Genomic DNA, 23,795 nt, shown 5'->3' with positions numbered 1-23,795 from the left:
GTGGTGTGCTGACCAAGGGCACGTTCCAGCACAGCTGCCTCCTACCTCACTGGGAACAGCTGCTTTCACCCCATTTCCTGTGACCAACCCTTTGTACCCCCTGGTTAGCCACACCTTGGGAAACCTCTGCAAATTTTGGAAGAAATGGAGCATAAGAGTGGGAGCTGCCCAGGGCATCCCTTGTTCCAGTCCCCTGGGACAGGACAGGTCAGACCACAGGACATCACTGCCCCCTCATGCCATAGGTTCTGGATGAGTGGTGGCACTCCAGGACAGGGGTGCTGGGATCCTGCCTGTGGGGTCAGGCTGCCCAACACGAGCCCCTGCCGGACCCCACAGCTCTGTGTGAGCCAAACTGGCTGGGCACTGAAGGAGCTGCTCAAGAACCACTCCTGTGAGCAAACACTCACTCAAAGCCAACATCCAAAGGGTGCAGCGGGGCTGCAAGGCTCCTGGAGAGGGCAGAAGGCTGGAAAGGACAAAGGGAGTGAGCCAGAGGATTTCCATGAGTCCTCTCAGGAGCCTTCTAGAATTGGCCTGGAGCTCAGACCTGGCACAACAGCCCTGCACACACTGCAGGGGGAAGCAGTAAGATGGGACACGAATATTTTTATATAGCATGTCCCAAAACAGAATTCTCCATTTGGCTTCATCCTAAGAGAAAGGTCCACCTGCTTCTTGGAAAGCAAGAGTCCTATTGGCCACTGCATGGCTCCAGCTGCAAGGCAGAAGCGCCCCAAGTCTGCAGGCATTAAATACAGTTATTGAGATAAAAATTCAGAGGAGGCCTGGCAGCAGCTGGAAGGGTGAGTGCACTGCTCGAGGGTGTTTTTGTTCCAGGGCTCAGAGCCACAATGGGAGCTGGCGTGGGGTCTGGTCCCAGCCCAGTGGAGGTAGGGCACGGCAGGTGGAACGTGGCACTGCTCCAGGGCCCAAAACCCAGCTCCTGCTCCTGTCCGTGGCTCTGGCAACCCTGGGAATGGTTTATTCTTCAACTATTAGGCTAGACACTGTGACTCACAGTGCCCAGCTCCACCAGACCCGACCTCAGCCAGCAGTGCTGAAGAGCTGATGCTACACAAGCCAATGAGCCACTGCTGTCAAGTCATGCAAGAAAGCCGGGTCAGACCCCAATGTGAGCACAGAGGGATGACAGCTCCAAACTTGGTGCTGACTTGAATCACACCACGCCTTAAAGCATGAGGGGAACAGAGCTGAGCCCCAAACAGAGCGGACGCTGCAGCAGCATCCCCACCCAGGTACAGCAACCCCACGAGCTGCCCTACTGCAGGTTCAACCATGTCCACATGAGCGGCTGAGCACACTGCAGGGAGAGCTGCTGAAGGAAACTTCTCCCTTCACATCCACAAGCATTGCTGAACTTCAGTGCTCTGGTTTTAATGCCACAGTCCCATCCCCTTACACCACAAGAAAGGTGAGCCCCTGAGTGGCTGCAGCGGTCTGATGGTACCGTGTGCTGCCTTCCTCCTCATACCCATCCAGCTCCTCTTTCTGTTTCTCGCTCCCCACTCACTGCTCCCCTCCACAAACCACGTTATTCACCAACCTGGCACAAAGCCCTGGTTTTTTTTTGGCTTTTTAAATGTGCTTTTCCAAGGTTAGGGACATAAATCAACCCCTAGAAGGCTCCAGCAAACACGAGCCCGTGAGATCAGCAGCAGATGACCACAGACAGAAGGCAGAGAACCAGCACTTTGGTCTTCTGGCAACAGCGTGTTCTTGGCCAGGCTCCCTTTCCCATCTTTCAGGCTCTGCTTGCCACCCACTCCTCCCTTCTCCAGGATGACTCGCAGTGTCGTTAACATCCAACAAATGAGGGCTGAGGGAGTTCACACCTCCAGTTATTCAGCAACACTGCCGGCAAACCCGAGACTGTAACGTGCTGCTCTGCCTCCAGACTGCGCTTGGAAAATCCTCCTCATAAAAAGCACACAGCTATTTTTAAAGGAAATCCTGGATGCCTCTGAACGTGCAGGCAGCAGGCAGTCACAAAGGTACGCCAAGCCAAGGAGTCTCTGGGCTGGATCTGGTAGTCTGACACCACATCTGCAGCGCTCCGGCGGCCGCGGCCAAGCGGGGAACGAGGCTGCAGCGCCGGCCAAAGCCACGGTGCTGCCGGTAGGTGCCAAAAGACACAAGAGCGTGGCCAGGAGCATGGCAGGCGGATCTCGGGGGATGCAGCAGCTGCTGGTGGCGGTCAGCACTCCCTGGCAGGCACAGCATGGCGCTGGCAGCGGTTACACCCTGCGCACATCACGTCCAGCAGCGCACCTGAGTGCAGGTGTGGGTCTTGCACTTGCTTTCATCAGAGTTGATGCAACTAGTGAAGGCTCACTGGAGTGAGAATTTTACTCAAAATTGAAAAAAACTCAGCCTTTAAACACTCCAAACGATCCTTTCACAGAAGTGAAGAAAAAGGATTCATTTCTCAAAGTTCAAAGGACAGAACTTATTTTTGGAAATAACATTTCACTACAAATCCTGCAACTGAGACAGATCAAAACCAGCAACACCACAAACTACATCTGAAGGACAGGACTGTTGGAAAATCTCTCTCCAACAAAACAGAGGAGTGACAGAACAATTCATGGAGGGCACCTTAGGGAACATCTTGGTCTCATCCACCACTACTTCTACAGGCAGCAGATCTACACAAGTACCTCTCTTGCCAGGAGCTCCAGGGACACATGGTCCCAGAGCAAGGGCTCCTGAGTGCAATGAGTCCCAACAGTGTCCTGCATCCCATTCCCACCTGCCATGGTCCCAAAGGCTCATTAAGAGATTCCATTCAGCCAACCCTTTCCTTCCCCCTTCACTGACATTTGAGCTGATGCCACCCAACCACTGTGTGTGGGGACAGAGAAGCTGGGATTTGAGAGCAGCTCCAGCACCAGCACAGCTCAGTGCAGTAACATCTCATCAGCAAGCCCTTCCCTCCACCAGGACTTCTTGCTTTTATGTCCTCTTTGTCTGGGCTGGTGGCTCCAGGACTTCATAGACCTTTTTTTCTTTTCCAGTACAAGACGAAACTTCTTTTGCTGCCAATTAAATCTGATGGACAAAAGCTTCTCCTCAAGATCTACACAACTTTTGCACAAATATCTCCCACACACTGGTTTTGGACTTTAATTTAACTTTTCTCCCCTTGAATCAAATTACTATTTTCCTCTGATCATAATTTGGTTGGATGTGATATAAAGTTGGAGGATATCAGATCTGAGGGAAGAGGAAAGCAGAGCACAACAATGTACATGGTCTGCTCGTCTTGCTTTATTTCCCATTCAGCCCCACAGACACTCTGCTCTCATTAGCACTTAATGCAGGTGAAAATAAAGAGGTTTAATATTAAAACAGCATGGGCACATGGAAAACATCCACCTGGACCTGTTGGAACTTGCCCAATATCACTCCCAAGCTCTTTCTCTATACAAGGAGCTTTTTCACTCCTAAGACTGTAACTCCTTATCTGGGCTAATAACATTCAGTATGAAACTTCTCAAATCCCATTTGAAAACGTAAGTATTCAATAATTAAGACATTTCTCCACTCCATCAGAAATGTAACAGCTTAAAGACCATCCTGCTGCCATCATGGAACAGGCTAACCAGGTCTGCTGGTTCCACCCGAGCCCCAAGGTGTGAATCCAGGGGCTGCTGCTCTCCCACCCTATGATCTCATTTATGCCAAGGAAGGGTCTTGCTGCTTCACTGCCTGCAAAGAAAGGAAGGGCTGTGCAAGAACAACCAGGAGGCCCTCTCTGAGATAAGGACACGGAGTGTGGGGCTGTGCAGAGAGTGGCACCAACGCTGGGCACAGCTGGACACCTCATTCAAGTCGACGGAGTTGGCAGCCCCCAGCTGAACACACAGGCAGGGCTATGGGTCTGAAACGCTCTGTGCAACTGGTGTGATGCTTCAAGGGACAAGTCCTAATCCCGGAACAATGGGTCTGGTCACATTCCCGGCCAGGCGAATTCCAGCCTCCAGTGAGGATGTGACACCCGGCATGCGGTGCTCGCTGACACGGAAACCCAGCCCGCTGGAGAGGCACTGCCCTTGCAACCACAGCTCCCCAGGAGCAGCCCTGCACAGCCACACGCTGCAGCCGCTGGGGTCACTGCTAATTTCCTCCCAAACTTGTTGAAATCCACACTGTGGTGGCAGCTGGATGAAGAGTAGGGATTCAAGCCCCAGAAATGCCTGTGAGCAGACAGTGACAAGGCACGTTGGTGGAACCAAGAAGTGGTGTCCACTGCTGGGAAAACCTCCCTGCTCCAGGCTGTGACAACTGATCTAGCGTGGGAACACAAGGAATCCAACCTTACAAACACAAAATCCAGAACAAAACACGATCTCCTGACATTGCTGATCCTACTCTCCAAACCAGGATAAGTAGGTGGAGAGGAGCCCATCTGCCCCTGCATCAGCCACCAGAAGAAGCCCCAGTTTTCCCAGCCTGTTAAAGTCAACCTATTTTTCTAAAGGAAACATTAACCACAGTGGGAGATCAAGATACAAGAATGCTTTTAATTACATATACAAAAGAGTCCATAACACTCCAGCTTTCCACAGGGGCAGCTTGCTGAGAAAAGCAACTCTGATCAAAGCAGGAAAATCTAAATTGGGTGAGCTTAGCGAGAAACTGCATAAATTGTCCCCAAGTTTTTATGCACAAGACTCATGAACTTCCAGCCAGAATGTGTTTTAGTTGTGGCATTATCTTTCCTTCTGATTTAGGGCCCGCTGAACATAGAGAGGGATTTGTCCCTCTGTGTTCTGCCACACCACGAATCCTGTGTCCAGTTCTGGGTTCCTCACATCAAGAAGGACATTGTGGGGCTGGAGCATGTTCAGGGAAGGGAACAGAGCTGGGGAAGGGGCTGGAGCCCCAGGAGAGGCTGAGGGAGCTGGAAAGGGGCTCAGCCTGGAGAAAAGGAGGCTCAGGGGGACCTTGTGGCTCTGCACAACTCCTGACAGGAGGGGACAACCGAGGTGGGGGTTGGGCTCTGCTCCCAGGGAACAGGGACAGGAGGAGAGGGAACAGCTCAGGCTGGGCCAGGGCAGGCTCAGGATGGACATCAGGATGAATGTCCTCATGGAAAGGGTGGTCAAGCATAGGCATGGCAGCCCAGGCCAAGTGGTAGAGTCCCCATCCCTGCAGGTGTTCAAGAAATGACCGAACATGGCACTCAATGCTCTGCTCTAGTTGAAAAAGTGGTGACTGGTCAAAGTTTTTCTTCTGGATAAGGTATCTTCATCTGAGAGGTCTTCTCCAACCTGATAGTCATGAAAGTCCTCAGAAAAATCTTCAGGCCCTGCTGTGGCACAGGGTCACCCCCACATGCACAGGTGAGTGCAGCAACAAGGCTTTTCTGCCGTGCAACACGAAGACTTCAAGGCTCCCAGCGAGCTGCACAAACCTTAGCTTAAAAACAGCATCCCCACAACGTGAAGGTGCCCAGGGGCTCTGCAGCTCCCTTTGCTGATCAGGGCTCCCAGCACAGGACACAAGCTGGCTCCTGGACACGGGTGTGCCAAGAACCCCCTGGAGGCACAGCCCCAGCCAGAGGCACCCAATAGCTCATTTACAAACTCACTCTTCCCAGAGCTCCTGCTCCAATCCCTGGCATTGTCTTCACTGGACAAGTTTCCTCTGCTAGCTTCTGTCTGCTCTGAATATATCTAAAGAACTCTTTGAAGTCAAAATATTCTTAGCAATTAGATCTTCTCTACTTCTTTTTGCCTTCCTAATTATCCTTTTAACTGCCTTCTGCTTATTTTAATATATCTTCCTATCCTCCTCCTTACCAGACTGTTTATACTTTTTAAAAGCCTACTGCTTACTGCTCCTAATACTGTTTACATCTTCACTCAGCCACCTCAGCTCAGTTGCTGCTTTTTTTGCCTGATTTCAGAGTCAACCAGGGGAAATTTCCTCTCTGATCTCTGCAGCAGTTTGTAAATATCTCCCATTTTGTCTACAAGAGGTTTTCTACAATAGGTTCCCTTTTCAGTAACAGGTTTCCTCTTAGGAGAGGGAATGAAGTCTCCTCTAGACCACAAGTGCTTCCATTAAAATCCATATTCTTCTATATTGCTCTAAGCACTCTTCTCTCTGCTGCTCAGCCCATTGCTTTTGCATTAGGAATAAAAAGCAGACTGTTTAATGACTGAGTCCCATGTGTTCCCTAACTACCTTATTCATTATAATTTCCTGCCTCAAAAAGTAAACAAATATCCTTTTGTGCTCAATGTTACAGGAGATTACATATGAATTTCTTTAGTTATATCTCTTCAAGGGGGGAGAAAGCCACCTGGAAGTACTTTGACTTCATGCAAGAGCTTGCACGAGGGTGTGGGTAAGGGTCTGGAGCATCCTGTAGGGTTTGGAAGTGAGAATAATTTAATGTCCATTTGGTGGAACCTAGAGAGTAAATTAAAGGGAAGCTGACTCAATATTTCCTCCGTTCCTTATAATCCTTTCCCAACCATCTGCTTTCAGACACTTGGAAACAGGACACCAAAACAGAGGCAGAAAGTGGGATCTTTTGTGAGGCCACAGAATGGCCATTCTTTACACCACTGCACAGCTCTGCCCTGGCTCACTGCTCCAAACCCTGAAGCACTTATTCCACAGACAGAGAACAAGCACCAGCACCCAGCATGCTGCACCCAAAGCTCCCCTTGGCAGTTTGTTCTAACAGCCAACCTGCCCTGCTGCTCAAAATTTCCACCTCCTACTTTTAGAAATGTGTTTTGCGTCTTCATTTTGTCATCTCAGTGTTTGGATCCTGCTTCCAGGTATTGTTTCTTGCTATGCAGTTTGCTAAAACCAAGGGCTCTGCTACCTGCTTTTTTAATTTTCTGCTTTTTAAACCCATGGAGAACTGGCTCCATGAAGATAAAAATCAATGAGTGAGTTTTTTTTTTGGCGGCGAGTTTCCCAAAATACAGTGCACGTCCCCAAATGTTTAAGAACAAACACTAATGAGTATTTTCTTTGATGCCTCCAACTGCTTTACTCCACTCACACATTCTGTGTCTTCTCCAACTTTTCAACATCTCTGAAGGAAATGAGGGAACTGAAAATGGGGATAATGTATGAAAGCACAGGCAAGATTAGAGCTGTTCACACATGGCTCCCTCGCTGGGCACAACCGTGATTGGCATCCCCCCCTCCCAGACTCGGTGCCACTGCTCACCCTGCAGCATTTGTCCCTTTCCCACCCCAAAGCCTGGTTTGGCACTTCTACTCCTCTCTGGTCTCCCCACACCAAAAGCACATGCAGCCCCATCCCTCCAGGTGCCCAATCCCAAGTTCCAAATCAAAGTTCACTCGATGGAGAAGAGTCCATGACCCAAATCCCTGTGGGCAGCTGCAGTCCCTCCTTCCTCACCACCACCACTGTCAATGCCTGTGGTCATGCCAGACCCTGTTTGCAGCCTGCTTCACACCAGCTTTTTGGGGAATGACACAAAATCAGCTGTTTTGCCATCTCAGGACACGCTCCCTCCACCCCTTCTGCTGGAGGGATCCAGCCTGACATTGCCACCGACTCCTCCGCAGCCTGGCCAGGCCAAGGCAGCACCACCAAATCCTCTGCAATATTCTCACTTTACCCAAATCCTACAAGAGGAAATTCAGAGCCCAGGGGGCAGACCCAGCAGGAGTGCCCAGGGAACATCCCTCAAGGAGCAGCTGGAAACCCCTGCCCTGCTCAGCCCCTGGCATCCCCTGTGCACATGGGCTGAGAGTGGATCATTTCTCCTCCTTACAAATAGGGAACAGCAATATTTATTAAACATGTCTAGTTTCTTCTGCTTTATTATGCATTTTACCTCTCCTCAGCCGTGATAAGTCTACACAAACCATTATTAGAATTTCTTTTGTTCCTAATACAAATACTTTCTTACTGTTCCTTGCACTGACAGTCACAGATTTTTTTTCCCCTTGTGTTTTTAACTTCCTTTATCCATTTTCTGCACTTGATAACTTCTAACTCAAGGATAACTGTCATCTCTTCCTCTTAATATTCATTTTTTCCCTTTTATTCCATTTTAATTCTCACCATCACAGTGCTGCCCTGCTCACAGGAGCTCAGGCTGCAGGGGGGTAGGGGAGGCAGGAGAGGGGGGCTCAGGGTCCTGCCCTACACCAGCTGCAGCCAATTTTAAGCTGGAGACCAATTTTAAGCCCAGACTATGGCTCTCACTTCATGGCAGAGACCACACTTTGCTAAAAATGCCTGCAAATGACACAAAGGACAGCAGAGCCTCAAGAAGTGACACTCAGGACCTTTTTGTGAAATCCCACCAGGCCCCACCTGTAACCAGGCTGCAGGGAGGGAGCTGAGGATGGCTTGAGCCAAAGGGAGCCCCTCTGAGTAAGCCAGACACCGTCAGAAGCAAAGTGAAAACAGATGCCAGCATATAAAACCTATTTCAACTAAAGCCTGAGAAAATCAAAGTTACAGGAACATCCAGTGTAAGTGAAGCATTTTCTATTGATGAGGTCATAAATGTATCCCTGAAGAGCTTCATAAAATTTCAGGTAGGAGACAAAAGACTCAAGGCACTGCAATCCATATCCAAATTACATGGGAATGATGGAGCTGTGTTGACAGAGAAGCAAAGTGCAGCCCAATAAATGAAACAAGATTATTATGACAGGAGGTAGCAGAGAACCCTGATGAACTGGGAGCCCATCCCAGAAAAGCAGAGCACAGAGAGATGCTCAAAATGCCAAGGAACACGAGAGAGGCTGCAGGTCTCTGCCAAGGCAGGAAACACAATTTCAGTCAGAGGAGAATTCAGATAATCCCATAGAGACCTGCAAATGTGAAAGGCAGTTTGAGGCAGAAATGGTGCTCAAGGTCCCCCACACAGGACTTCTGTCCCCAGACACAGCACATCAGGGAATCCCAGAATGGTTTGGGGTGGAAGCGACCTTAAAGCTCATTCCATTCCACCCCTGCCATGGCAGGGACACCTCCCACTGTCCCAGGCTGCTCCCAGCCCTGTCCAGCCTGGCCTTGGGCACTGCCAGGGATCCAGGGGCAGCCACAGCTGCTCTGGGCACGCTGTGCCAGGGCCTGCCCACCCTGCCAGGGAACAATTCCTAATTCCCAATATCCCATCCATCCCTGCCCTCTGGCAGTGGAAGCCATTCCCTGTGTCCTGCCCCTCCAGCCTTGTAAAGAATCTCTCTCATGTTTCTTGCAGGCTCCCTGGAAGACCACAGTGAGGTCACCCCAAAGCCTTCTCTTTTCCAGCCTGAACAATCCCAATTCTCTCAGCTTTTCCTCACAGGAGGAACCATTCTATGACTCTATAAACAGGAAAATTTGTTAAGAGTGTTAATGTAGCAGCTAAAAGGCCTTGCAGGTGAGGTGGAAAACTTAGAGATGATTATCACCTATTTTTTTGTTGAACAAAAATCATGGTTTAACAGCAGAGTGGGAAAGGCCATTAGAAATAAAAAGACACCCTCAGAAAGAAATCCAAATTAGGAGAATATAAACTCAAGGAAGCTACACTTTAAGCCATGAAAAAAGCCAATCCAGAAAAAGATTTTGAGAAACAGGTCACTGAAGGAAAAAAAATGTAATAATCAAACACACAAGCACCAGAAATCTGCCAGATTCTGGTATAAATCAAGCACTGAAGAAAGATAAAACCACAGGATAAAAATTCAAGTTCTTTGCACCAGAGCTTATTTGTGACATTCCCTTCCTGGACTCTTCCCTCATGAGGAATGAGCAGAGCATCCACCTCAAACCGTGGGGTCCCCAGGAAAAGCTGCAGACCTGCCTAGCAAAATTAACAGCAAAAAACTAAAAATCTCCAGGGCCTAACAGCATCCACCCAAAAGTGTGAAAGGCATTAAGCTATTAAAATCACCCAGCACCCCCAAAATCCCTGCTGTCCACCTATGAACCAAGCACTGAATGTGACCCCACTGTTTCAAAAGTGCTCCAAGGAACTGCAGAACTTCATTTTTGTGGCAGAAAAATCACTATAAACAGTAATTAAAAACAACAGAACAATTAGAAGTCAGTGTTCCCATGGATGAGAAAGGAACAGCAGGAGTCACCAGGGTGCCTGCAGCCTTAAGTCACTGGGTTCTGAGCACTGCTGGCCAGAGGCAGTTGCAGGCAGCACAAGGCGTGGTGCACCCAGACTTCCAAAGGCCTCCAGAAGAGTTTGCTCTGCGAAGGCTCTTGTGGCAAGTGCACTCACAGCACTTTCACATGCACAGGATGAAGCAAGAAGTCACCTCATTGATTAGCCACTGATTAAGAGAGGGAAAATAAAGGGCAGGAATAGTTCATTATCACAGTGGGGTCCCGCAGCCATCTGCTCCGAGCGCCGGGCGGGGTTTGGGGAGAGAGCAGCGCGGGGAAAGCAGCCCCGGCACCCACCGAGGTGCCCAAATGAGCCACCAGCGTTCACCAAGGCAAGGCAGGGGGCACAGGGGCACCTCTGCAGCAGCTGAGGGCCTCTGATGGAACCAGCGACTCATTATGGGCGTGGGGACAGAAATGTGCCCGTGCATAAAGCTTCACCCACAGCCCCTGGTGATCCACCTGCAAAGAGACTGCAAAACAAAACCAGGGAGCAGACGAGGGCAAGAAGGGTGATCCAGCCAGGCAAGCTCCTGTGCCATGGACAGGGTGGCCAGAACAGCCCCAAAGAGCACCTCAGGGAAAAGGGACACCAGGATGGCTCGGCTTTGCTTCCCAAAGCACAAAGATAAACCTTAAAAATAAATCCCAGAAGCAAGCAAAAGCAAATATTTTTCAGTCCCCTATTTGCCTAAATAAATTGCAGATGCTGCAATTATCCAAATGATTGCCTTGCTGGTGGGTAATGCCAGGCTACAGAAAATCCACATCCCAAGGGGCTGCAGCACATCCTGGGACAAGATCTGAGGAGGCTCCAAAGTGGGCACAGCACTGAGGTGAGAAAGAAACACCTGAACCAGTGGAAAATACAGCTCTGACAGTAAATCCTGTGTCCCATAGCTGGAGCTACAAAGGACCTGAGTATGAGACAGCTGGCAAGGCTGCAGGCTCACAAGGAAACCCCAAATCCAGCCTGCATCAGCGTTTTCTTCTTCTAATTTATGGAGATGGTCACCCCACAACACCTGGTGATGGAGAACTGGGAATGGAACTGCTGATGGCCTTTGGAAAGGGATCTCCTGTAATAGAGAGGGCACAGAAACACCCAGGGAGGGCAGGAGACACCAAGGAGCTCAACCTGGGAGAGGAGAGAGCTCCTGCAAAGGGACAGAGCTGAGAGTAAAATCCCCTCTGCCTTGAAACAGAGAGATGGCGAAGCACAGCAGTGCAGAAAAGTCAAAGGAAAATACAGGAGAGACTTGTAGAGGTGTCCAAAGGGGGAAAATGGTTATGATCCAACATCTCACCTTGCCCATGCAGAATTATCAACAGATCTTGCACAGAAATTAGGAATGAAGGCAGTGTTTGCCAAGCCCTCAGCTCTTCCACCTAGAGCTGGGTCACCTTTGACACCCCTAAACAATCTCCAGGAAGAAAGAACACTTCCAGATTCTTTGAGTTTACAGCCTGAAGCTCGGAAAAATGTAACAAAAATAATTGGACAGAAAGTTGAAAACTTACGATGTCCCAAAAAGAAAAAAAGGTTTCTGCAGTTTGCTTCTGAAAAATTTCCTACTGCTTTTTTGGGTTTGTGGGATCATTAAAATAGCTGAGCTGGGAACGTCATGACTTGGTTTGGCTAATAAAGAGTACCTTCTGGGCTGGAACAGTGGGGATGTTTATGGGGAAAAAAAGGCTTTTTGTGAAGAAAATGGAGTCAACTATTGATATGCAAAATAGACCAAATTATTATTTATATAAGAAACTACTCTAATGTGATCAAATTTTAAATATTTTTTAAAAACCCCAATCCAACACTTTGGCAGAAAAAGAATTAAAAGTAATATTCCTGGTGCCAGAATATTGCTAAATGAGAGGTTGTAATAATGGATTTGTACTTCTTGTGTGAGGGCCCTCCTGCCATAGAGACAGCTCAGGTAGAGGGATGTGGTGTTTTGGAAACAACATTGGCCAAACACTTGAAAATTCCATAAATCAAGAGGAGACAGATAATTTTTTTTTTTTTGCTATTTTTGGGTGGGAGGAAGGAAGAGGCTTGAAAAATGTAAATATTCAAATGCAGTTTTCCCCCCCAGAATGCTATTTTGTTCATGGTATTCTCCTAACAAAACAAACTCCTCCTGTCCTGCAGAGGCAAAGGGACAGGCTGGAGCCTAGGAATTAGGGAATGTTTCACTGACTTCAGTCAAAGCTGCTTGTAGGGAAATTTAACCACAAGCCTAAATCCCCACAGGACTTGTCCCTAAGTGAATTCCAAAGCAGAACAAAAATTAGAGATTGAAGATTAAAAATAAAAAAAAAAAATTTAAAAACCCCAAACCACATCTCCTATGAGGAAAAGTCAAGACAGAAATGGAAAATTCCTTGCTGGCAAGGATGCTAATTGCATACCTTGTGCTAGGAGCTGAATATCATAAATTTCTACATATATATTTAATTAGGTTAATTTGCAAACCGTAGACATATGTCTGCTTAAAGCAGACAGGAACATTTCATTTTATACATTTTAAATCTCACATAATGAACTCCAATCACAAGCAGTGTTTATGCTGCAGGAGGATGGCCAAGGAGCTCCCCGTCAAAGGAGGGAAGCACAAACATTTCCCACTCACACAAACAAACACCCACAACGTGGGACTTATCTCCTCCACCTTATCAGGAACCAAAAGCAAACACAGCACTCTCAGCAAATCTACTTTCTGGCAACTAAACCAAATCAGATTACATAGGAAAAAAAAAAAGAAAAAGAAAAAAAAAACAAAAAACAAAAAACAAAAAACCAACCAAAATTTTAAATACTTGCAAGATTTCAGGAAAAGGGACGTCGATTTTGAGGTTTTTTTCTCATTTACAAAGGGCACCGCTATTCCCTCCATGTGGGGATCATGGGGAATATCCAGAGCTGGAAGAAATCCACAGGGATCATCCAATCCAGCTCCTGTCCCTGCCCAGACCCCCACCAACCCCACCCTGGGCATCCCTGGCAGCGCTGGCCCAACGCTCCTGGAGCTCTGGCAGCCTCGGGGCCGTGCCCATTCCCTGGGGAGCCTGGGCAGTGCCAGCACCCTCTGGGGTGCTGTTCTCCAATAAATGATCCAGGGGACTCTCCCACATCCCTCTGGCATCTGCCAGCAGTCCCAGGAGCAGCACTGAGCAGGGCTCCCAGACCCCAGGGGAGGATGTGGATCTCTGGATGTATCTCCACCTCTCTGAACGCTCTCCCTGGATGCATTTCCATTTTGTATTTCTCGCCCAGCGCCCTCCCCGGCTCCAGGCACAGCGGGTCCCCTGCCAGGCTGTGTCTCTGGCATGTCCTAACAAACCCCATGGAGCAGAAACGCCAGTTCCAACTGCTGTTATCACCAACCAGCCAAATTTAAAGGCCTCTAAAATAAAGGCACATAAGAAGGTAAAGTATGCCTCCCTTGGAGTTATATGCAGTAACCCCAGTAGTATTAACCATAAACAGAGAGATGCCCTGAAGCCAAGTCAAAACACATCCCAGGACAACCTTCCTGGTGGTCATTCATTAATTCCTTCCCTGGTGAAGTCCAGCTCCAGCCCTGCCAGGGTCACCAAAGGCTAGGTCCCAGCCTGTCCCCTGGTGTCACTGCCACTGCCATTGCCCCTCAGCATCTTCAACAGCATCCCCTGACGGCTAAGAGAAATCCCAGTGATTCCCAAGGGGATTTTCAGATCGCCCTGCCACCAGCCTGATCCAAATCCAGCTGTCCCACCCTACAGGGGTTTCCAAAATACATGCACAAATTCAAAAAGGTATTTTATTCCCAGCCAATAATCACCCTGCCTTCCTTACAACTCTCTTCCCACCCTCAAAGTCACAAATATCTCATAAACACCAGTGAAAGCTCAGGATTTGCAGCCCACAGAGTAAGGCACATCAGACCTCAAGTGACAGATTTACACCCAGAAAAGCAGGAGCTATTCTTGGGTTTCGAGCCAGAGCCCTACTGGGGCTGCCTGCATGCTGTTCTCTGGGATGCTCGCAGCTCAGCCTCCAAGCTACATCCACCAGCCTGCAGACCTAACACAAGAAATTGTACAAATCTGCTGGAAACGGGTTTCATTCATTCATTCATTCATTCTCTCCTCGAGTAACCAAGTAAATAGAATAGTAGTAAAAAAAAAAAATCTCACCAAAATACAGACAACTCGATTTCAAGTGTGCACCCCAAAGGCTCTGCAGCACCCCATGCCCTGCCCTGCTCCCAGTGTGGCCAGCCCACCTCGCTCCAGGTTTTCCTCCAGGTTCCCCTCTTGGCTCTCCCACACCGGCAGAGCTGCTGGCTTTGGTTGCAGTTCTGAAAACTGAGGTTTAATATTTCTAAAAATAGGCCTAAAGCAATTAAATACTTGCACTAAAATTGTTCTCAACATACTGGAAGCAGTAAGTGACGGCCCTTCAATGCAAGCACTCCCAACTTCTGGAAACTGACTTCTGCTGCTATTTTCAGGCAGGAAAGGATACCTACACCCACGCAGAGCAAAAAACTAACTTCCATAAGATTACTGCTGCCTGTGTGTATCTAGTAAAATAAAATCACAACAAATATTAAATCCTGAAGAGCCTGGAGACACAGTGGTGCCATCAGAACACCAGCACTGGCACGTGAGCACATTTGGCCCATCCAGCCTGGCTCAGCTCACTGCCAGTGGGAAGGTCTGACATACCTGGCTGCTCTCATTTCTGTCAGTTGCTGAGATATCAAACCTTGTGTGATAACATCCCTGATTTCTAAGCCAGGGCAGAAAACACCACAAAGCTCCTGTGTTCCTGGCCCAGGCACAGGACCCAACAGCCCTCACAGCATCCCAGACCCACCCGAGAACCTCACTGCATCCAGGAGTGTCCCAAGCACATCCAAATGCACAAACACAGCCCAGGTATTGATCCCTCAAATACCTATGGCAGGCTCCAGCAGCTCCTCTCTGCTCCACACTCTGACATTCATGTTTTCCTTTGTCAGCCCCGTAGCAGTGCCGGCAAATTCTCCAGTCTCTACTTCTCCACTTCCAGCTTTATTTTCCACATTACACCAGCCAAATATAGACATGAAACAAGCAGGAGTGTTGGGAATCACAAGCAAGGAAAGCCTTGCCTATATAATTAAATCTTTGCAGGTACAGTACAGCAGCAAAACCTTTCTAAGCACACACTGGAGTGCCTCGGAAATATAGGTGAGGGAAATAAAGGGAGGGACTCTCAAGGAAAGCTGCCCTAGCAGAGGAACTGGTGCGGTGACACTGCTCCCACCACCAAAAAGCACAAGGCTTGGCCACCCTCGGCCCTTCCCGTGGGGACAGCCCCATGCCAGGCTGACCCAGGGCTCTGCAGTTTCACCCCAGAAGAGCCACATGGCCTCCAGCTTCTCCAGAGGCAGCACAGCTCCATCAACCACAAGTCCCATCACCTGGCAGGGTGGAACTCTGACCTGGCCTCGGCCAAGTGTCACCCGGGCACAGCCACATGCAGGGAGGCACAGGCACGGGGTCCAGCTGGTCTGACCCCACCAAGGGCAGGCAGAACATGCCCTGTGCCCCCCACCCTGCCTCTGCTCCCCAGGCTGCCCCAGGCAGCATCCCAGCTGGAGCAAGAGCTCCCAGCTTGCTGGCACCAGCCCTCGCAGCCCGGTCAGTGAACCAGAGCTAACTGCCACTCAACTGCCAAAAAACTGGAAAACACACAGCACAAGAACTCTTCTCCATGGGCCCAGAGGAGGTTTAATTAAGGGGATGGATTCTAATCTACCTGTGTCACTGCCACGCTGCTCGTGCCCTCCGTGCTGCATCCTCACGCAAATGCACCACTCAGAATACAAAGCTTCTCTGCACTTTCAATGAGCACAGGGGAGAATTTTCTTTATTCAATCTCTTTTTTCTGCCACTGCTCACTTTGGGAGAATCCAACAAGTGAAACCCAAGTAACTCAGAGAGCCACCATGCAGCTTGCCCAGCATCTCCCTGTGAATTTACACTCTCAGTAGCGTTGGAGTACAAACCCCACATTTCAGGAGATGACCTGTGTCCATCATTTGGGCTCTGACATGCATGTTCCAGCATGAGCAAAGCAATTTCAGTGTGGAAAGAAACTCACTGCTGAGCCCAGCCCAAAGGATGACCAACACTGACACCGAGCATCATGCCCCACCAGCAGCAGTAAGAGCCCTTAGCAGAAAAGGTCCAGGGATGAATGGATCCAAGGGACTCAAGGTTTGAATATCAAAGCTCAACTAAGGGATCACTGTGACTGTCATTTGAAACACCAAGGAGCAAGTGCAAGGCAGATTTGATGTCTTCAGCACATCTTGGGAAGAGACCTTCTCTGCAGAGAGAACATCTGCTCAGCCTTTCCCCTCTTCCAGAGGAGACACAGGTGTGCAGCAAAGCCTCCCACATCCCACGGGTCACCTGAACAGCCACAGCCAGATCCCAGCTCCCCCATGGCCAGGCAGGGACAGCAGGCACCAAACCCTGCTCCATCCAGAGCCCTTCACACGGCTGCAGCCATGGGGCTTGGGGACAAACAGCTGTTGTTGATGCCACCATCAACTCAACCTTCTGCTTATTATTTTTGATTATTAAATTTTGCATCCTCTTGGTTATGTTCCCAAGCAAAAAGCTCTATACATGTGGTCTCTATTACATGTTACATATTATGTATTACACACTCATGTTTTTCCACTCTGTTACAACTTCACCCCATTCCCACTGTCACCAGAGCTAACCGAGGTCACCAGGAGCTGCTCCTACACGGGGCACCTTCCCCACACAGCAGGAGCCACTGCCTTCCCCAGTCCCTTTTCCTGGTGCCATGGTTTAAAAATCCAGCTCTCACATGACGAGGCAGAGCCACTGTGGCAAGCTGCAGCAGAGCCCTGCGCCCCTGATGAAAGGCACATTGCAAATGGTTATTTTTCATATACTATCCATGGTAAACAGCAGCATTCATTTCTATTCCCTTGCTCCAGACAAATCAATGATTGTTAATGCAAAGTCAACACGTCCAGATGTAGTTTGCATACTAGTTAACCACTAAATTGGCATCACATAGTACAAAATAATCAAGAGACATTCAAGGAACCAAACAAAAGCAAAAAGGAGGCAGATGACTAGCAATTAATCCATAAAAGACCTTTAAAAATTAGAAACTTCTTCCCTAGAAAACACGATATGGCCAAATGGAATCCGTAAATGTGAAATTCCAAATATGCACAATGCTGGATGCACAGAAATGTAGAAATTGCAAGAAATAAATATCTCCTGGGGCCATTTCCCCACATCCCTTATCAAGAACAGGCACAGCCTCCACTGGCAGCCCCTGCCCAGGCTATTCCCCTCGCCTCACTTGGTACATGATGTACAAATAGTGCCTGATCTGGCAAACCTCTGACAAAACTCACATTTTGGGGGGGGCTCCCCACAACTGCAGGACCACCCTTGTCTGTTTTACATCTCCCAGCACACAAATAACCACCTGCAGGGATCCAAGCCTGGACTGGAGCAAGCACAGAGCCCAGAGTAGCAGCTGCAGGGAATGGGGGATGTAGCAAACCCTTGGGATGTGCCACACTTCCTGCACACCCTTATCCCACAGCACCCTGGGCTGGCTGGCACCTTCGGCCGTGCCACTCCTGAAATCTGAGCCATGCTCAAGCTGAGGATGCTCTAGTAGAGGCCACCAGTGGTTCCATGGGCAGAGCCAGGGACCCGACAGTGCCACGCACCCGGAGCCAGCGTGGCCCCGCAGGACCTGTGCCATGGGAGCTGTGCCATGGGGCTGTGCCGTGGGCCTGTGCCGAGGGGCTGTGCCGTGGTGGCTGTGCCGTGGGAGCTGTGCCATGGGGCTGTGCCGTGGGCCTGTGCCGTGGGGGCTGTGCCGTGGGGCTGTGCCGTGGGAGCTGTGCCATGGGGCTGTGCCGTGGGAGCTGTGCCATGGGGCTGTGCCATGGGGCTGTGCCAAGGGGCTGTGCCATGGGACCTGTGCCGTGAGGCTGTGCCATGGGGATGTGCCATGGGGCTGTGCCGTGGGGCTGTGCCGTGGGAGCTGTGCCGTGGGAGCTGTGCCATGGGGCTGTGCCATGGGGCTGTGCCAAGGGGCTGTGCCATGGGACCTGTGCCGTGGGGGCTGTGCCGTGGGGGCTGTGCCGTGGGGGCTGTGCCATGGGGCTGTGCCATGGGGCTGTGCCGTGGGGCTGTGCCGTGGGGCTGTGCCGTGGGGCTGTGCCATGGGGCTGTGCCGAGGGGCTGTGCCGTGGGGGCTGTGCCGTGGGGGCTGTGCCGTGGGGGCTGTGCCGTGGGGCTGTGCCGTGGGGCTGTGCCATGGGGCTGTGCCGAGGGGCTGTGCCGTGGGGGCTGTGCCGTGGGGCTGTGCCATGGGGCTGTGCCGTGAGAGCTGTGCCATGGGGCTGTGCCGTGGGGGCTGTGCCGAGGGGCTGTGCCGAGGGGCTGTGCCGAGGGGCTGTGCCGAGGGGCTGTGCCGTGGGGCTGTGCCGTGGGGATGTGCCGTGGGGATGTGCCATGGGGCTGTGCCATGGGGCTGTGCCATGGGGGCTGTGCCATCGAGCTGTGCCATCGAGCTGTGCCGTGGGGGCTGTGCCATGGGACCTGTGCCATGGGGCTGTGCCATGGGGCTGTGCCGTGGGGGCTGTGCCAAGGGGCTATGCCATGGGACCTGTGCCGTGAGGCTGTGCCATGGGGCTGTGCCGAGGGGCTGTGCCGAGGGGCTGTGCCGGGGGGATGTGCCGTGGGGGCTGTGCTGTGGGGACCACATCCAGGAGCAGCATCCAGGACCTTGTACCAAGTCCTGCCATGCCGTGGTGGGAAGGTTAAAATCCTTGAACAGCCACGGCATCCAAAGAATTATTGATCCACAGAGCTGGAAGAAACCCACCAGGATCATCCAGCCCAGCCCCTGGCCCTGCCCACACCCCCACCAACCCCACCTGGGCATCCCTGGCAGCGCTGGCCCAACGCTCCTGGAGCTCTGGCAGCCTCGGGGCCGTGCCCATTCCCTGGGGAGCCTGGGCAGTGCCAGCACCCTCTGGGGGAAGAACCTTTCCTGCTCTCCAGCCTGAGCCTACCCTGGCACAGTGGGCACAAATCCTGACTCTGTATCAGCATGACCCTTAGAGCAGGTTTCAACCCTCTCCCCTGTAAAATAAAATTAAAATAAAATTAATCTAATTTTTAGAACACTAATTCCACTCTAATTTCACTCCTGTGCTTGCATAATTGCAAACTTGACTGTGCATCACCGGGGCCACGTGACTGCACCCATGAACTGAACTATTCCCAGCGTTGCATTATGGCAGTGATATACATTTAAATTATCCTGGAGTCATGCAATAACCTCCAAAGGTTTTATATGGCATTTGTATAAATATTATCTACTACTTTAATAATATTATGTCTGTTTTCATTCTGGGATGAAAATATGTCACTGAAAATGAGGTCCTGGAAATTTTTCTTTTTTAAAAAATACATTTCAGTTATGTCACAAGAAATCTGTTGGTATCACTCAGCTGAGCTCCCTCCCTCCCCTTCCCCTTCCATGCTGCCAACAGCAATTTTGAAAAGGATAAAATATTGATCAACTTTCCAGAAGAAAAAATAAAAAAAAAAAGATAAAAAAAAAATCCCCTGAAGGCTGACTGCAATGAAAAATTATGAAATCTTTTCCAGGCAGGAGCAGGTTTGTGCTGGAAGGACAGGCAGAAAGGTGAGATTCAGACCCATTAGAGCCCCAGCAGCGGGAGCTGGTGCTGGAAAGCTGCAGCTCCCCAGGGAGTTAAAGATAGGAAAGGTTGCAGTTCCCACAGCAACCCGTGCAGGGAGGACACGCACAGCACCCCCAGCAGCACCCAGCACAGCTGGAAACACCTCCAGTCCAGGCCTCCCCAGCTTCAACCCCTCTGCTTCAGGAGAAACTCGAAAGGCATCATTGCCACAGCTGGCACTGTGACCCCAGAACTGAGGCTTGGTCATTAGCTCTAATTAAAATGCAGCACCCATCAGTGCATCCCCCGCCAAATCCCAAATGCACCGGGATGCTCCCCACATCTCCGGGTGTGTGGCAGGGCAAAGGAAAAGCAGCATCCTAAGGTCTGATTCACACGAGAAAGAAATGTATGAAATCTTAAAAACAACAACAAAAAAATTACAGCTCAACAGTTTCTCGGGGTACAACCATATCGTAGTAAAAGTTCTGGGGTGCAGCTCAAGGAAGGGAATTCTTGGAGGGTAAGAATATGGAAAAGCCACCAGGCTACAGCTTCCTGGATGAAACCATGAATAAAATATTCTCCGGGATTGTTTCATCCAATTTGGAGCATTGTGTGTAATTTTTACCCAGATGTGCCACCCGGCTCTAGCTGCACCACTGCCGGGCTGGCACCGGCCTCCCGCTCCATTATTTGCTAAAAAAGGGATTCAGGAAGAGGGTGGGTCCCCTTCGGGGGGGTTGGGGCCAAATAAATGCAAAAATAAAAATATGGACTTGACATTTCAGAGTATTTCTTCCCCCACCCAGGAGTTATCCTGCTTTGCAAATTTTTCCATTCCCCCCCCCCCCCCCGAAAATCTCAGAACATGAAACAAATAAAGGGGAGAAAAGTGAAAACAGCCCCCAAACCCTGAATTCACCAGTCACTCCTTTCTGATTTCCAGCAAATATCAAATTACAGGGAACAGAAAATCAAAACAAAAAAATAATAAAAAAAAAAAAACTTTTCAGGGGATTGAGATTCAAAATTAAAAATTCATTCTGGCTCAAAATTGAATTTTATTTTGTAGAGCACCCAGATTTCAGCATTTGCTGGTAGGTGCCCAGCAGCTCCAGAAACTCACTTTGGAGTTTAAAATTTAAAAATGCTTTTTTTCCAAAAAGAAAAAAAAAAAATCTAAACTGCTGCAGCTGTGGAGCCAGCCATCTTGCTATTTTGTCCCCATTTTAGAGAGGATACTGTGTCAAGGTTGGTAAAACTCAATGTTGACCTAATCTTTCTCTTCCTCTCCCTCCCCCACTTTTGGGTGGAAAGGCCATGTAGCTCTCCTAGATTGCTTTTTTCTTGAAACAATGCATGTTTCAGTGCTCTTTTGTTATTTATTTTTAAAAAGATCAATACCAAGACCCCAGTATTCAAGGGCAACCCTATAATAATAAACCAGTGTGTGCACAGTCCAGAACTCACAGGCACTCTATAACAGCAAAATAATAGGGAGAGGACTATTTAAAACAAACAAACAAACAAAACAATTAAGAAAAACCCCACCAAAAATAATAATGAAAAAAAAAAATTTCAATTCAAACTCCAACAAGGCTTTAACAGTCAAGGAGAAAAAGGATTTTGAAATTGTGAAAAATATCATGGCTGAGCCCTTTAAAGGCACTTCAGTTTGAAAAAAAATGAAAATCACAAAATCTGCAATTATTTTTTCACAATATTGTTAATTATGCATATTCATAATATCATGGCGGACCTTATAATAAACCTGTGTAAATATTAGATTTATGTGAGCCATAGGACATGGAGTTATTACAGTGTGTTTAAAAAAAGAAGGGAAAAATAAAAAACTAAAAACCATAGTATGGAAATTTTCTTCTCTACAAAAGAAGTAGAAAATTAAATGCTGGAAACTGTTTTAATTATGCCAGGAGAAACCATCCAAAAAGCCAAGAAATTCTAAAATAAAACTGACATTCGACTCTTAATTTTGCTTGTCCTCGTGTTTTCTTGGACTGTGTTTAGAATCTCATTGTTTAACAGCAGTTTTGCATGAAATCCAAAATCACAAAAAAAAAAAAAAAAAAAAAAAAAAAAAAAAAAATTTGGGTGTGTCCACAGCAAATTTTCTGGGTTCTTCATTTTCCTGCAAAACTACTCATTTCAAACAAAATAACTTTAAGCACTGCAGCAAAAAAGGAAAAAAAAAAAATAAACCCTGAGTTTTGGCAGAGCTTGCTGCACAAGTTCAAAATTACAATGAAGCCCAATTCCTAATTGCTCCGGAACAGCAATTCTCCCACTTTCCCAAACTAATCCCTCCCTGCAGCTCACCCGGGGGGCCCTCCAAAAACTTGACTCACTTTCCTTTCCCAGCACTCTGCTGCTCCCAGGCTCCGTTTTTCTCCAGAAAATGGGGGTGGAGGGGAGAAAAACCTGAATTCATTCAAATTCCTGTTTAATTTTCATTTCCATGAGCTGGGCTTTGGCTCCAAAGGAATACACACGAAATTTGCGGGGCGCTGCGGAAGCTGCCGGAGGAACCCCAACATGGGGGATCCGGCCCCAACTTTCTGGGAAAAAAATCAGAAATAGCAGAATATTTCCTTTTTTTTTTTTCCAATTTTAATTTTTTTTTTTTTTTTTTTTTTTTTTTTACGAAATAGTCTCCTCTAGGTGGCGTCGTTTTAATGGAAAAAAAATGGGGGAGAAAAAAAAATAAAAAAAACGTTCCGGAGAAAAATTAAGAGAAGGAGGAAAAAAAAAAAAAAAAAAAAAAAAAAAAAAAAAAAGAAATAAAAAAAAAGAAAGAAGGGAAAGAAAAAGGCCTGAGAAGGGGAGCGGGGCACGGAGCGCGGCGGGGCCGGGCCGGGCCGGGCCGGGGTGCGGGGCCGGGCCGGGCCGAGGGGCGGCTCGTCCCCGACATGGCTGCTGAGCTCCGCTTTGTTTTCCGCCCGGTCCGAGCGGCCGCGGGCTCCGGCACCGCGGGGTCCGAGGAGCCGCTGCCGGCGCTGCCCCCGCGCACTGCGCCAAAGCGCCGCCGGGGCTCCGCGACGGGGCGGCTGCGGCTGCCGCCCTCCCTCCTTCCCTTCCCTTCCGTTCCCTTCCTCCCCGCTCCCTCCGCCTCCCCCCGGGGACACGCCGCCCGGCCGCCGCGTACCTGCGCTGCCGCCGCCGCCGCCGCCGGAGCGGAGCCGTCCGGCTGGTTCATGGGGCTGGGGCGGGAGCAGGCGAGCCCCGCGCCGCCGCGGCCTGCGATCCGCCCGCCGCGCACAAAGCCGCCGCCGCCGCTGCCTCCTTTCCGCCCTCCCAGGAGCGGCGAGTGGGGGCGATGCCCCCGCTGCGCGGGTGGGCGGCTCGCCTGGCTGCTGCAGCCCCCCTTCCCCCCGGGGCATGGGCCGGGGCGGCCGCCGCGGGCACGGGCGCTGCCGCTAGCGGCGCGGCGCGCAGGGCTGGGCGGGCGCCTCCCGCTGCCGAGCCCGCGCCGCCGCCATCACGAGCCGCTCTGGGGGCAGCTCCAGCCGCAGCGCGCTCGCAGCCGGCGGCGCCGGGAGAAAGGGGCTGAGTCTGGCCCGGCGCGGGAGCCCCGCCGCCCGCCCGGCCGGCCCCGCGCTGCCCTCCGCCCCCGCGCCGGGCACCGCGCAGCCCAGCCCGGCCCGGCCCGGCCCGGCCCGGCCCGGCCGCCGCCCGGCGGGCGCGGGGCCGCTCGGCGCCGTGGGGCCGCTCCGCGCCGCGGCGCCCCCCGGGAGGTGTCCCGCGGTGTGTGGGTGTGTGTGGGTGTGTGTGGGTGAGTGGCGGGCTGCGGGCTGCGGACCCCGGCCCGGCGCGGGGAGAGTCCCCCGGGCGGCGCGGCGGCCCCCGGCCCGGGCAGGGGACGAGAACCCGGC

At 50.3% G+C, this 23,795-nt stretch overlaps 1 protein-coding gene across 18 annotated transcripts in view; it reads right to left on the bottom strand.

Annotated features, from left to right (window-relative positions):
* ZNF618 (zinc finger protein 618) overlaps nt 1–23,447 on the bottom strand; it is a 151,774-nt gene extending 128,327 nt beyond the window's left edge. For all 18 annotated transcript variants that reach the window (XM_068211595.1, XM_068211602.1, XM_068211606.1 and 15 more), the window contains exon 1: nt 23,069–23,447. In XM_068211595.1, coding sequence (XP_068067696.1) covers nt 23,069–23,119 — 51 coding nt within the window. In that variant the 5' untranslated portion in view covers nt 23,120–23,447. The remainder of the gene's footprint in view (nt 1–23,068) is intronic.
* Between the last annotated feature and the right edge of the window lie 348 nt (nt 23,448–23,795).

The sequence above is a fragment of the Anomalospiza imberbis genome, chromosome 21, assembly GCF_031753505.1.
Source record: "Anomalospiza imberbis isolate Cuckoo-Finch-1a 21T00152 chromosome 21, ASM3175350v1, whole genome shotgun sequence".
Taxonomy (NCBI): domain Eukaryota; kingdom Metazoa; phylum Chordata; class Aves; order Passeriformes; family Viduidae; genus Anomalospiza; species Anomalospiza imberbis.
Note: the sequence above shows the minus strand (reverse complement) of the source record. Positions and strands in the feature narration are given on the sequence as shown.